Source organism: Bos javanicus, chromosome 1 (genome assembly GCF_032452875.1).
Source record: "Bos javanicus breed banteng chromosome 1, ARS-OSU_banteng_1.0, whole genome shotgun sequence".
Classification (NCBI taxonomy): domain Eukaryota; kingdom Metazoa; phylum Chordata; class Mammalia; order Artiodactyla; family Bovidae; genus Bos; species Bos javanicus.
In genome coordinates, this window is record NC_083868.1 from 36,401,754 (window position 1) to 36,416,728 (window position 14,975).

General features: G+C 36.1%; 1 protein-coding gene and 1 long non-coding RNA gene across 5 annotated transcripts in view; one reads left to right on the forward strand and one right to left on the reverse strand.

Annotated features, from left to right (window-relative positions):
- The window catches only part of ZNF654 (zinc finger protein 654), an 86,529-nt gene that overhangs the window by 23,370 nt on the left and 48,184 nt on the right, over positions 1-14,975 (forward strand). For 2 of the 3 annotated variants that reach the window (XM_061433307.1, XM_061433383.1), the window contains exon 2: positions 4,208-4,353. In XM_061433307.1, the coding sequence (XP_061289291.1) occupies positions 4,208-4,353 (146 nt within the window). Of the gene's footprint in view, positions 1-4,207; positions 4,354-4,431; positions 4,483-14,975 lie in introns of all 3 variants that reach the window. The other variant, XM_061433469.1, reaches the window with a different exon arrangement.
- The window catches only part of LOC133257789 (uncharacterized), a 91,605-nt gene that overhangs the window by 22,254 nt on the left and 54,376 nt on the right, over positions 1-14,975 (reverse strand). The gene's annotated exons all lie outside the window — the stretch shown is intronic.

The following is a 14,975-nucleotide window of genomic DNA, read 5'->3' on the forward strand; positions in this document are numbered from 1 at the left end:
AAAACGATCTCCATGACCCAGATAATCATGATGATGTGATCACTCACCTAGAGCCAGACATCCTGGAATGTGAAGTCAAGTGGGCCTTAGGAAGCATCACTACAAACAAAGCTAGTGGAGGTGATGGAATTCCAGTTGAGCTATTTCAAATCCTAACATGATGCTGTGAAAGTGCTGCACTCATTATGCCAGCAAATTTGGAAAACTCAGCAATGACCACAGGACTGGAAAAGGTCAGTTTTCATTCCAATCCCAAAGAAAGACAATGCCAAAAAATGTTCAAACTACCACACAACTGCACTCATCTCACATGCTAGTAAAGTAATGCTCAAAATTCTCCAAGCCAGGCTTCAACAGTATGTGAACCATGAACTTCCAGATGTTCAAACTGGATTTAGAAAAGGCAGAGGAAGCAGAGATCAAATTACCAACACCTGCTGGATCATCAAAAAAGCAAGAGAGTTCCAGGAAGCCATCTATTTCTGGTTTATTGACTACGCCAAAGCCTTTGACTGTGTGAATCACAACAAACTGTGGAAAATTCTGAAAGAGATGGGAATACCAGACCACCTGACCTGCCTCTTGAGAAACGTGTATGCAGATCAAGAAGCAACAGTTAGAAGTGGACATGGAACAACAGACCAGTTCCAAATTGGGAAAGGAGTACGTCAAGGCTGTATATTGTCACCCTGCTTATTTAACTTAAATGCAGAGTAAATCATGAGAAACGCTGGACTGGATGAAGCACAAGCTGGAATCATGAAAGTGAAAGAGGAGAATGAAAAAGTTGGCTTAAAACTCAGCATTCAGAAAACTAATATCATGGCATCTGTTCCCATCATTACATGGCAAGTAGATGGGGAAACAATGCAAACAGTGAGAGACTTTATATTTTTGGGCTCCAAAATCAGTGCAGATGGTGAGTGCAGCCATGAAATTAAAAGACACTTGCTCCTTGGAAGAAAAGTTATGACCAACCTAAATAGCATTGTAAACAGCAGAGCCATTAATTTGCCAACAAAGGTCCATCTAGTCAAAGCTATGGTTTTTCCAGTAATCTAAATGGATGTGAGAGTTGGACTATAAAGAAAACTGAGTGCCGAAGAATTGATGCTTTTGAATTGTGATGTTGGAGAAGACTCTGAGACTCCCTTGGACTGCAAGGATATCAACCAGTCCATCCTAAAGGAAATCAGTCCTGAATTTTCATTGGAAGGACTGATGCTGAAGCTGAAACTCCAATACTTTGGCCACCTGATGCAAAGAGCTGACTCACTGGAAAAGATCTGATGCTGGGAAAGATTGAAGTCAGGAGGAGAAGGGGATGACAGAGGATGAGATGGTTGGAAGGCATCTCCAACTCGATGAACATGAGTTGATGGAAAGGGAAGCCTTGCATACTGCAGTCCTTGGGGTTGCAAAGAGTCGGACATGACTGAGCAACTGAACTGAACTGCGGGATCCTATAACCAAACCTCTGCAGATGTGCTTGTAAATTTCAACTAGTTTTATTTATTTTCCTTCATGTGTATTATGGGAAGCCTATTGGAAGTACTGCACACAAGTAGTTTTATTATTTTGGATTCAGATGGATCAGATGGGGTATTAATAGCTGAATCTTGGTGAATAAGGGAAGCTACAGTGATTATAGAACCTGAAAAAGTAGAAGGGTTCTCTTCTAAGGACATAAACCCAGCCCATAAATAGGAAGTGAATAAGGTTCTAAGTAGAAATGTATTAGAGCAAACTAAAGATAGAAAAATGTGTTTGTTAGGTACCTATTTTTAATGTGGCACCAGAGAGGTGTTATGTGGGCCAAAAAAAAAAAGGCAATAAAGTTGGTCAAACACTTTAGTGAAGAGAAAATTTAAATCCAGGAAACCACCATTTACATGTTCCTCCTTTGTTTTGCCTATGGTGGTTTGGAAAAATCTGTCCTACTTGGGATCATCATAGTAGTAGTTTTTAATTCCCAGGTTAAGAAGTACTAGATCATAGAAGGGGGATACAAGTTCATACAGCTGATGCTCTCTAGCTTTCTCCTTTATCCACACATGTTCCTAGAAATATTAGAGACATACTAGCACCTGGTATGAAAATTTGGAATTGTCAAAGAACTGTGAAAAGTCAGGGATTTTATCTAAGGTAGATTGTCATAGTTTCACAAATGCCGGCCAAAGAAGTGAAACTCCTGGGTTAGAGATAGCAGACTCTGTTACTTTTATAGCACAACAAACAACATGAGCTTCAAGTTCATGGTGGTTCCCTTTGCTTCTCAAGTATCACAAAGGTAATGTGAATGGTCCAAGTGAATCCTGAACTCATAGTACGTTTATATCACAGCTTAGGAATCCAAGCTTCAGTTCAGTTTCAGTTCAGTCGCTCAGTTGTGTCCAACTCTTTGCGACCCCATGAATCGCAGCATGCCAGGCCTCCCTGTCCATCACCAACTCCCGGAGTTCACTCAGACTCACGTCCATCGAGTCAGTGATGCCATCCAGCCATCTCATCCTCTGTCGTCCCCTTCTCCTCCTGCCCCCAATCCTTTCCAGCATCAGAGTCTTTTCCAATGAGTCAAGGGACTCCTAATCTTAAATCCCATGGATAGAGGAGCCTAGTGGGCTACAGTCCACAGAGTCCCAGAATAGTGGGACACAACTTAGTAATTAAACAACAACAAACAACAGCAATATTTTATAATAGTGGGCAAGCATATCTGCCTGACCTTTGCTCCAGAGAGAGCCATTGCTTTGAAGACAGACATCATCTCTGTATTTCAAGGCTGTTTCCTATAAACTTCTTTGAAAGGATGAAGGCAGTCTGGGTCTCTCTTAAAACTAGAAATACAAGGACCCATGGAAAATTACCTCTAACAGGAAGTGATGAGTATGAAAAGTCCTTGAGCTCTAAATGTTCATGACTGTTCTACTCTTCTCTAGTTTTACCAGCTTTAAATCAGGAGTTGGCAAGCTTTTTCTGTAAAGGGGCAGATATTAAATATTTTAGACTTTGTTAGCCATATGATTTCATCATAAAGACTCAACCTGTTATAGCAGGAAAGCAGCCATAGATTATATAATATGTAAATGCATAAACCTGGTTATGCTGCAGTAAGAGTTTATGGATATTGAAATTTGAATTTCATGTAATTTTCATGCATCACAAATATTTTTTCAACCATTTGAAAATGTAATGCCCATTCTTAGATTGTAGGTCATACAATGATGGTGGTAGGCTGACTTTGGCCTACATGCCATAGTTTGCCAACTGGTTTTATAAGATGAATTTCTAGAATATAATAGTTTGCATACAGTAGTCTTGCATGTGAGAGATCATGATTAACATTTTATAGCAATTGATAATTCTAAATTGTTGTCTCATAAATTGTTCCCAGTTTAGCCTTAGAGTAAATCTGCAAGATAAGCATTGTTATCTTCATGTTATGATGAGGAAACTAATGCATAAAGAAGGTAGATGACATACCCAAATTCATAAACTAGTTAAGTGACAGAGCCAGGACTGATTTTATTTTGTAATCTTTTCCCCATAATATGGTACAGTTTATGAAAGAGTATCATACCACTATATCTTTAATACTCATTTGTTGCCAGAATGTTTAGTTCAGTCCTATATAAATTATAATAATGGATGCTTATTTCTAATTTTATTTATTACTATCTTCTGTCTAGCTATTTTAATATTTGATAATTTGTACTTTGGAAAAAAGCTAGACATAGGATGTGAAAGCATTTATTACAACATTTGGTAAAGATTTGGCAGTTGAACCATATGGTCTTTTATATATTATAATTTTTTCCCACATTTTCAGATAATAGTTCATTTTATTTTCAGATGTATACAATGAAACTAAACAATAAAGACAAGCTTCACTGGTGACTCAGTGGTAAAGAATCCACCTGCCAATGTAGGAGATGTGGGTTCGAAGATCCTCTGGAGAGGGAAGTGGCAACACACTCCAGTATTCTTGCTTGGGAAATCCCATGGACATAGGAGCCTAGTGGGTTACAGTCTATAGGGTCACAAAAGAGTGGACATAACTTAGCAACTGAACAACAACAAACAATAAATAACTTTTTTCCCTCCTAAATCATTTGTGTTCATGCTGAACTAATGTTTTATATGGTAAGTTTTATCCAAATTTAACATTTTCTCTAATAATGTACTTTTTGGATTGCTTCCTTATCAGGTGGTTGAAGATTATGCTGGAAGATGGCAGGTCCCTTTGCCACAGCTTCAGGTTCTTCAGACGGCACTTTGTTGTTTTACATCAGCCAGTGCATCATTCCCAGATGAATGTGAGCACGTACAATATGTTTTGAGTAGCCTTGCTTTGTAAGTACTCTTTACTTCTCGTCAAAGTATTTTTTTGATATGAGAATTGGTTTTTGATTTTTTTTTTTTTTTTTGCAGACAGAACCTTTCTTAAAGTCTTCCCTCAAAAAGAAAATTCCATTTCTTCATGTAAGGGTTTAGATTTAATTTTGGACATTTAGCCATAATTTTACTTTTAGCTTTAGACTTAAATGGAATAGTTATAAGGATTTTTAGGTTTACTATTAGCACTTTCCTTTCCTTTTTAATTCTCCAGAGTCTCATGGCAAACTTTAATTGTAAGTCCCAGTAGCAGTTGAGGCCGTCATAGTTAGCAAAGGGAACTTAGGTCAGAAAGAGGTTAGGAAACTTTGGTTTTTAAAAACACTTGTAAAGGACTTTGAGTTAAAGATCACAAACTGAGCACTTGTATTTATCCTTTTTGCCCTCCTAGATTCTACTAAAGTAGTAAAGAAGTAGAAGAGGGAAATACAGTGAAAAGAAAATAGAGAAGAGTCATCAGTGAATGAAAAGATTGCAGCAGTTTTCTTTGGGAAAGAAAATAGAGGAGTGGTCTTTGAAAGATGGCAGAGCAAGTCATTACTTAATTTTTTAAATTATTTTTGGCTCCTTAAATTAGACTCATATCACATTAGTGAGTGGGTTGTGAATTCATTTATCAGCATTGCAAAATACAACAGAAAATATCAGAGTGTGTCTCATAGGAAAAGTATTACTTTGTGCAACTCTTGTTGTTTTGTATATTTACTTTTATGTACATGTATACTTTATTATTTGTAAAACATTTTTTGAAACTGTGGGTAGCTTATAAAACAAAATTATCCTAGCCTTATAAGATGGGAGGAAGACTATCTGTTATACTTCCCCCTTGGAATCCTAGGGAGGTATAGACTTTGAATATGCAAGGTGTGAAATAGAGAGTAGGGAATGAGATACTTTGGGAGAATACAGATAAAGGAATTAATTGCAGTTTTTCCATTCAGGTTACTCACCAGACCTTAGGGCCTGTCAGGTAGGGAAACAGCGTTGATATTTTCTTTTTTTCTCTAAAGAAATTAAATGATTTTGGAGCAGTGACCTTTGTATTCTGGCAATTAAAGGTTTTTCTTTGAGACAGCTCCCTCATCACTTAATTACCCCAAAGAAAAAACTTATCAATCACCAAACTCTAAACATGCTCATAAGGTTCCCAATTAATCCTTAGATATTAATGGATATTCAAAAATTGTCAGACATTTGGGGGATGACTTCATCATGGAAAAAACACAATTGAAAACAAACTAAAAAAATTCTGGGAGAAATACTGTTAATGTTGAAAACAAAAAAATTAGAAGGGAAATATAAAATCTGTAATTTGCCTTTTCAGAGAGAGTTGAGATTTGTAGGACATTAAAACAGCAACATATCATGCTGTGTGAAAGGAATACTGAGATACCAAAAATAAGTTTGTGGAAATTAAGAAAATATGATGGTTAAAATTTAGAATTCTCTAGGGAGTTGGAAAGTTGAATAATCTAGAATGTAAAACAAAACCAAAATGAAGGAATGTATCAGAAAAAAACTGATGCAGTGACCTCATGTAGGAGGTTCATTATTTAACTAATTGGAGTTCCAGAAAAAGAATTTACAGAATATATGTTGGAGGAAATTTTCAGAGATACAATAAAAGAATTTCCCAGAAACAAGTTTAAACTTCCAGATTGAAAGAGCCCAAGAAGTGCTTAGCACATTGACTAGGAAAAAATACTCAGATAAATACATCATTTTGCAACTTGGAAATACCAAGAATGAAAAAACAGATTTGAATACCTTCTAGAGAGAAAAAACTAGGTCACCTAAAAAGAAACGAATATCAGATTGGTATCAATTTTCATACAGCCAACAGTGGGTGGTAGAAAATAATAAATCAGTGTCTCTACCATTTTAATGCGGACTTACTTTCAGTGTAGAATTTTATACTCATACAAACTGTCAGTGAAGTATGAGAGTAGAAACAGTATTTCCAGGCACGTAAGGACTTGGGAGATTGATTTGTCCACATTTTATTTCTTAAGTTATTAGAGAATGTGCTCCAGAAAAATGGGTTATAATATAAGAAGATCATATGACAGTGGATCTAGAAAACAGTATTTTTTACTTAAAAGAGGAGAGAAGTTCCAGGGTCACTGCTGAATAGGAGGTCTTACAGATATGTCACTTCAAGAGCAAAGTATTCAGTAGGAGATTTGAAACTAACTTTGAGATTTTGGAACCATTTAAGGTAATTATATGGAGAAGGCAATGGCACCCCACTCCAGTACTCTTGCCTGGAAAATCCCACGGACGGAGGAGCCTGGTAGGCTGCAGTTCATGGGGTCGATAAGAGTCAGACAGGACTGGGCGACTTCACTTTCACTTTTCACTTTCATGCATTGAAGAAGGAAATGGCAACCCACTCCAGTGTTCTTGTCTGGAGAATCCCAGGGACGGGGAATCCTGGTGGGCTGCCGTCTATGGGGTCGCACAGAGTCGGACACGACTGAAGCGACTTAGCAGCAGCAAGGTAATTATATAAGTAGACAAGGTAAAGGAAATAAAAAAGCAATTAGATACTCCAGGAAAATTAAAAATAATCTGAATAGGAAAAGGATAGAGTGATAACTCACTTACTTAAATATGCACTGAATGTTATTTATATAAATATTATTTATATATTCTTCATATACATGATGCTTAGGGTACTTCCCAGGTGGCCCTAGTGGGAAGGAACCCACCTGCCAATGCAGGAGACGTAACGGGCGTGGGTTCAGTCCCTGAGTTGGGAAGACCCCCTGGAGAATGGCATGGTAACCCACTCCAGTGTTCTTGCCTGGAGAATGCCATGGACAGAGGAGCCTGGCGGGTAATGGTCCTTAGGATCGCAAAGAGTCAGATATGACTGAAGTGACTTAGTGCACATGTACAAATACATGATGCTTATTGACTTTAAGCTTATAAAAGCACAAATAGTTATAGTTACAGAACAGAGGAAAATTATTAGCCTTTCAGTGTAAGACTATTTAGTGGAAATTGTGAGTTGAAAATGAAGGACAAGGGCACTAATAGCCTTCCTTTATTTTGTATTTTACAAAATGGAGTTTCAGTAGTATAGGAAACCATAAATAAAAGTGTAGGTAAAGTTAAAGAGATAAATAATAGAAGAATAATAATGAGTAACTGTTGGGAGGATGAAATTGGTTGTGTGAGGAGTTAAATTCTTTTTTATCATAGCAAGAAGTTAAGAGATAATAGTTAAAATTGGTAAATCAAGAAATACTAGCAAAGCTTATTGTCAGTAACTATTAAAAATACTGAAGTTGTTAATTCTGGGGCATTGGCAGTAAGAGACAGGGTTGAAGCGTTTCTGTACACTTAGCATTTTTAAATCTCGAAGATGTGTAGATTTCATATATACGAACTTTATGGTTTTTTGATTTATATATATGATATATACATATACATTTTAAAGAGAGCATGTATATTATGCTTCTTTAAAAGTTTATATGTATTTAAAGTCATAGGAGCGAGCTATATGAAGTGGTGGATATATTAACTGGCTTAATTATGATTACTGTTGTATGCTTTAAATATATACAATTTCTATTTGTCAGTTTTACCCTGCTGCTGCTGCTGCTGCTGCTAAGTTGTTTCAGTCATGTCCAACTCTGTGCGACCCCATAGACGGCAGCCCACCAGGCTCCCCCATCCCTGGAATCCTCCAGGCAAGAACACTGGAGTGGGTAGCCATTTCCTTCTTCAATGCATGAAAGTGAAAAGTGAAACTGAAGTCACTCAGTTGTGTCCGACTCTTAGCGACCCCATGGACTGCAGCCTACCAGGCTCCTCCGTCCATGGGGTTTTCCAGGCAAGAGTACTGGAGTGGGGTGCCATTGCCTTCTCCTCAGTTTTACCCTAGTAAAGGTGAAAAAAAAAATTGTAGGTAGGAAGAAGAGTTTAGAGAATGATGTTGTGTAGACTTTTAAGAGCATAGCAGTTATAAAAGTGTGTGTGTGTATAACTTAATAACGTTTATTTTTTGTGATACCTAAATGGATATGGGAAATATTAGGACTTCTTGATTATAATTGGTAAATCTTTACCCAGGCTAGTTTAAACAAAATAAGGAGGGTGTGGAGGAATTTATTAGATGACTAAACCATGGAAAAGCAAGGACTAGAACTAGTTTCAGGATTTTCTGAATTCAGAGAATAAAATATCTAGAATTGGTCACTTTCCATCACTCCTTTTTTGGCTTCATTCTCTTGGGCTGATGACAATTCTGGGATTAAGTTACTTTAACCAAAGGAAAAGAAACCCTCTGCTCCCACTTCTATTTCCCAAAACATTTTGGGAACTCAGGCCTGGCTGAGGTTGTTTGCCTGTTGCTTGCAGTAATCACTGTGTTGAGGAGAGTGTGATAAGAGTTTTGCCTGTCTGACAGTAAGCACACCCCATAGCTAGGGGAAAAAGTGGAAAGGAGGATACTACATTGGCTGCCACATGAGGACCATAGATTTGTGGAAGGTAAGGAGTTTACTCAAGAAGTGAATGAGGTAGTGAGATAGAGAGCTGGCTAGGTAGGTAGACAAAAATAATGGATGTCATTTCAAAAAATATTTGTATATGATACTTTGAAAGCTACCAAAACATTTTCAATTATTTTCTGCTGATTTATGAAGAAAAGAAAATAAATACTGATAGAAATAGATTAATTTTAAATAAGAAGTACTATTCTTGATTCAGTGTTTATTTGGATTATTTCTCCCAATTTGGATTATTTCACTTTCATTTAAATAATATTTCACTTTTTTATTGTAATGTGAAAATGTTTTTAAAGTTTTCAAAAGTACTTAAACAGATTTTTAAAGTCATTTGTTGACTTTTATTCCTTGCTAGCTTTTTTTTTTTTTAACTACCGCACATGAAAAGAATAATGTATTAAGCAAAAGTAAATCGTATCTAAGATGGACAGTGCTAGGCAAAAGAAAGTAAATTATCTTAGTGGTTTGTTAAATAGTAATGTTTCATATAGGGGAAACTTTCTGCATTATTTGAATTTACTTTAGCAGAAAAGATAATTGTATTTTTAATATCTGAAAAAAAAAATGGAGAAATAACCACATGGTGGTACCATTAAAAGAACAGTGAGTCTGTAACAGTATTCTATTTTATTGGAATATTTGAGCCAGAAAACTATTCTAACAATTATTCTATAATTATTCATTCATTCCTTCTGTAAATCTCTGTGCTTCATTCTAAGAGATAAAATAGAAAATAAGAGATGAAGTCTTATTTTAAAGATCTTATAGACTTACTACATAAGCAACTCCAGTAGCATATATTATAAGTATAAAAGAATTACATGGTGTAGTGAGAGAATGTAACAGGGGACCTGACCTGGTTTGGGAGGTCAGGGAAAATATGCTTGGTGAACTAATACTTTAGCTAAATTTTAAAGGAATGATGGGAGTAAATTAAAGAAGCAAAAGAAACTTCCAGGAATGGCAAACAGAATGTTCAAGGTGCTTGGACAGGATGTCAGGATATTAATGTATTTCACTATAACTCATATTTGTTTGTAGAATTCTTATTTATGATATATGTCATGTAGTTTCAAAGTTTTATTCACTTAACAAAACATGTACAGGCAAGCTAAAGTAGTAGTATCTATAACATTATGTTTTATGCGAATATATATTATGTATATATGTAATATGTTAAAATCACTATATTCTCTGGTAGTATTGTCCTGGTCTATATATGTTCACTTTCATAAAAACCAATACACACCTTGTAAATTAATACATATGTGAAGATCTACCTTCTATAGGCTGGGAGATTCTAAAAACTATAATTTTTCTAAGATGTTCTTTATAGAGAAGAAACTGGATTCTGTTTTTTGGATTCTTACCTGAGTGTTTTTTTAAATTCTATAGAAATGAATAGTCATGTAGGGAATTTTCTTAAATGGACTAATTATAATTTTTATCTGGGTTGACTTTCCTTGTAAGCTGTATTTTCTAAAGAAATGAAAATTTTGCCGTGTGTGTACATATGTGTTGGCACTAAAAAGGACCTCAAATTAATTCCTTTTTATAGATAAGAAAACTGAGAACTGAGAAGTTCGGGGATTTTTGCACATCTAAGCTAATTAAATTCTGTTTATTTTTTCCTATTGTTTTCTTGTTTTAGATCAGTTAAATATTGATTTCTAAGTTTTCCAAGTAGAACAAAGCCAAACACCTTTAACTAAGTGGGCCTTCAGACAGACAATGTAAACTTTATCAGTTTTATATAAAAGCAAACTTTAATGTTGCCTTTCTGGCCTCTTTTATCTGGGCAGAAAGTAAATGTTAATAATTTCAGCATTCCAGGTAGGGTTCAGTAATGGAAGTAATAATTTGCTTGGCAGCCATTAGGTCTAAAAGGATCCACATGATCTACTGGAGGCAAGAACTAGTTCAGCTAGCAGCATTTAGTATATACATCGGCAAACATTAAAAGTATATATGCCAATTTGCATAGGGAGAGAAGACCAAAGGGCCTTCTTTTTCATGAAACTAAGTGGGTATACTGTGCCTCTTAATAAGAGTGGCTAGACTGTCATGAGGAGAAGGCAATGGCACCCCACTCCAGTACTCTTGACTGGAAAATCCCATGGACGGAGGAGCCTGGTAGGCTGCAGTCCATGGGGTCGCTAAGAGTCAGATAGGACTAAGTGACTTCACTTTCACTTTTCACTTTCATGCAATGGAGAAGGAGATGGCAACCCACTCCAGTGTTCTTGCCTGGAGAATCCCAGGGACGGTGGAGCCTGGTGGGCTGCTTTCTATGGGGTCACACAGAGTCGGACACGACTGAAGTGACTTAGCAACAGCAGCAGACTGTCATGGGCCACACATACAATGAGAGATCAGTGACCATTTCTGATTATGTTGCTGTATTGTACCACACTTCAAATATAGGCTTTGAGCCTAACTTCAGTCTCTACTGTGTTAAACTATGTTTTATTTGGTTGCATTTATGACTTAAGGCCAGGTGTCAACTAATTTAGGGGATAGCCTAGAAATCAAAGGAAGAAAGGCTAATTCGAAAGGACTTTTTTCTGGGAGGGGGTGATGGTAGGCCCCACAAATGGAGAAGGGAATGGCAACCGAATCCAGTATTCTTGCCTGGAGAATCCCATGGACAGAGGAGCCTGGTGGGCCACAATCCATTGGGTCACAAAGAATCGGACATGACTCAGTGACTAAACAACAACAAAGGCTCCTTTAAAGCTGTTAGTTTTGTAGGCCTCAGTCAGTATATCCTTTCTCTACAACATGTAACACTTCTATTACTTCTTGACTCTTCAGCTATTTTGAACCTTCTCCAATTTTGTATTCATTATCTTTACTAATCATTTGTGGCAGGTGAACTTTATTTATTTTATAGAGAAATGAAGATTGTCTAGCCTTCTATTTCTTTATTTTCTCTCTCTAAGGAAGAAATCCCTTTTGAGCTCACTGGGGGTCTTACTTAAATTCCCTTGCTAAATTCTCTCAACATTGTTTTTTCTTTGCTATTACATTAGAATATTTTGTTTTCAGGATTTATCATGTTTAAAGTCAAATTAGACAAACCTATATGCATTTACTTACATTGGCCATGTTTAAATGTTCAGCATTTCATTTGGTGCTATATGTGGACTGGCATCTTTTTTCCTAGTAATTTGGTTTTTATTACTCCTTTTGTTAATTTTGGAGTGAAGTCGTTGAGACTGTAGTCATCTTAAAGGCCAAAAGATATAGGGATTATTAACTGGTATATTTGTTTTCGCAGAGGTGAAGTGATCAGATGACATCCTCTATTCTCACCTATAGTACCTATTAAAATCTAGAAGGATGAATGTGTGTAGTTTTAAAAATGGTATTTATTTTTTTCTAACTAAAGGAAGGAAAGCTTGATAATTCTTTTGATTTCCTTCCCATAGTAGCTTTGGTTGACAGAACTAGACTATATCATTATACTGTCAGCTTTCACTGTGGAATGAAGTCAGAAGAAAAAACAAAAAACAAATAAGAAATACATCTTTGGTTGTTGAAAATTTGACAAAATTTTGCTCATTGCTCCTTATACAGAAATTGTAAACTCCCTCAGATGCACCAAAATACATAAAGCACATATTAATAGACCTAAAGGGAGAAATAGGCAAGCAGTACAATAGTAAAGGACTTTAATTAATTGGTGGATCATCCAGACAAAATCACAAAGGTAGCATTGGCTTTGAATGACACTTTAGACCAGATATACTTAACAGACATACAGAATATTCTATCTAAAAGCAACAGAATACACATTCTTCTCAAATGCATTGTATAGATAGATCATATGTTAGTCCATAAAACAAGTCTTAAAACATTTAGAAAAATGAAATCATATCAAGCATCTTTTCTAACTACAATGATACAAAAGTAGAAGTCAATTACAAGAAGAAAATTGGAAAATGCACAAATATGTGGAGATTAAACAACATGCTACTGACAAAGAACAAATCAAAGAAAAATTAAAAAGTACTGAGAAAAGTGAAAATAGAAATGCAGCATATCAAAACTTATGGTATATGGCAGGAGTTCTCAGGGGAAAGTTCATAGCAATAAATATTTACATCAAGGGAAAAAAAAAGATCTCAAACAGTGTTGCCTCACTTTATATTCCTAGGAATCAGAACAAGAACAACAAATGAAGCCCAAAGTCAGTAGAAGGGAACATGTAACTAAAGATGAGTGGAACTAAATGAAATAGAAACTAAAAAGATTGATGAAACTAAGAGCTGGTTCTTGGGGAAGATAAAATTGACAAACTTTCAACTAGACTCACCAAGAAAAAAAAGAGAGGACTCAGAGTCAGAAACGAAAGAGGAGTTGTAATAGCCAATTCCACAGAAATGAAAAGGATCATTGGAGACTACAGATGTCTCACTGCATCCGTGGGAGCATGGTTCCAGGATTTCCCCAGAGATACCAAAATCCACAGATGCTCAAGTCCTTTATATAAAATAACATGGTATCTGCAATTATGTCTAGATTACTTATATAGTACAATGTAAATGCTATGTAGATCATTGTAAGTACAGAATAAAAGCTATGTAAATCACTGCTGCTGCTGCTGCTGCTAAGTCATTTCAGTCATGTCCGACTCTGTGCGACCACATAAACAGCAGCCCACCAGGCTTCACCGTCCCTGGGATTCTCCAGGCAAGAACACTGGAATGGGTTGCTAGTGTTCAGCAAATTCAAGTTTTGCTTTTTGGAACCTTCTGGAATTTCCCTTCCCTTCCAGTATTTTCCATATGTGGTAGACTGAATCCATGGATGTGTTGTGTGTGTTGTACCTATGGATATGGAGGGCTGTATATACTATGAAGAATTATACCCTAATAAATTGGACAACTGAAGAAATGGATAAATTCCTATCATGATAGTGCCTACTAAGAGTGAATCATGAAGAAATAGAAAATCTGAACAGTATAGTTACTAGTAAGATTGAATCAGTAATTCAGAACCTCTCAACAGACAAAAATTCAGGACCAGACAGCCTTACTGGGAAACTCTACCAAACATTCAAACAATTAATACAAATCTTTCTCAAACTCACCCAAAAATAGAAGAGAAGTGGACATTTCCAGACTCATTTTATGAGGCCAACATTACCTTAGTATCAAAACCAGACAAGGATATCATGAAAGAAAATTACAGGTCAATGTCCAGTGAAAACAGATGTATAACTCCTCAATCAGATATTAGCAACAATACCTTAATTGTTGCAACAGTACATTAAAATTTTGACAGAAATAGAACTAACCATTCCTAAAATTTGTATGGAACCACAAAAGATCCCAAATAGGCAAGGCAACTTGAGAAGGAAAAAGCTGAAGGCATCATACTTCCTAATTTCAAACTACATTTGACCCTTGAACAACGAGGAAGTTAGGGGCACCAACTCTCCCATCCACTGTGCAGTGAAAAGTAACTTCACCATCAGCCCTTGCATTTGAAGTTCCACATCCACAGATTTCAACCAACCAAAGATTGTGTAGTACTATAGTATGTATTTAGGGGAGAAAAATCCAGGTATAAGTGGACCTGTGCAGTTCAAGGATTGTTCAAAGGTCAACTGTATGTTACAAAATTATAGTAATCAAAACAGTATGGTATGGACATAAAAGCAGACATATAGGTCATCGAACAGGATAGAGAGCTCAGAATTAATCAACACATATATAGTCAATTAATGTATAACACAGGAGCCAAGAACATACAGTGGGGATTGGAGAGTCTCTTTAGTAAATGGTTTTCAGAAAACTGGACAGCAAAATGCAAAAGAATAAAACTGGACCATACGCAAAAATCACTTAACAGTGGATTAAAGAATCAAATGCAAGACCTGAAACTATCAAACTAGAAGAAAACATAAGTGGTAAGTTTTCTGATGTTCTTCTTAGTGATAATTTTGTTTTGATTTGACACCAAAAGCAAATGAAACAAAAGGAAAAATCAACATGTGGGACTGTGTCAAACTAAAAAGTTCCTTCACAGCAAAGGTAACCATCAATAAAATGAAAA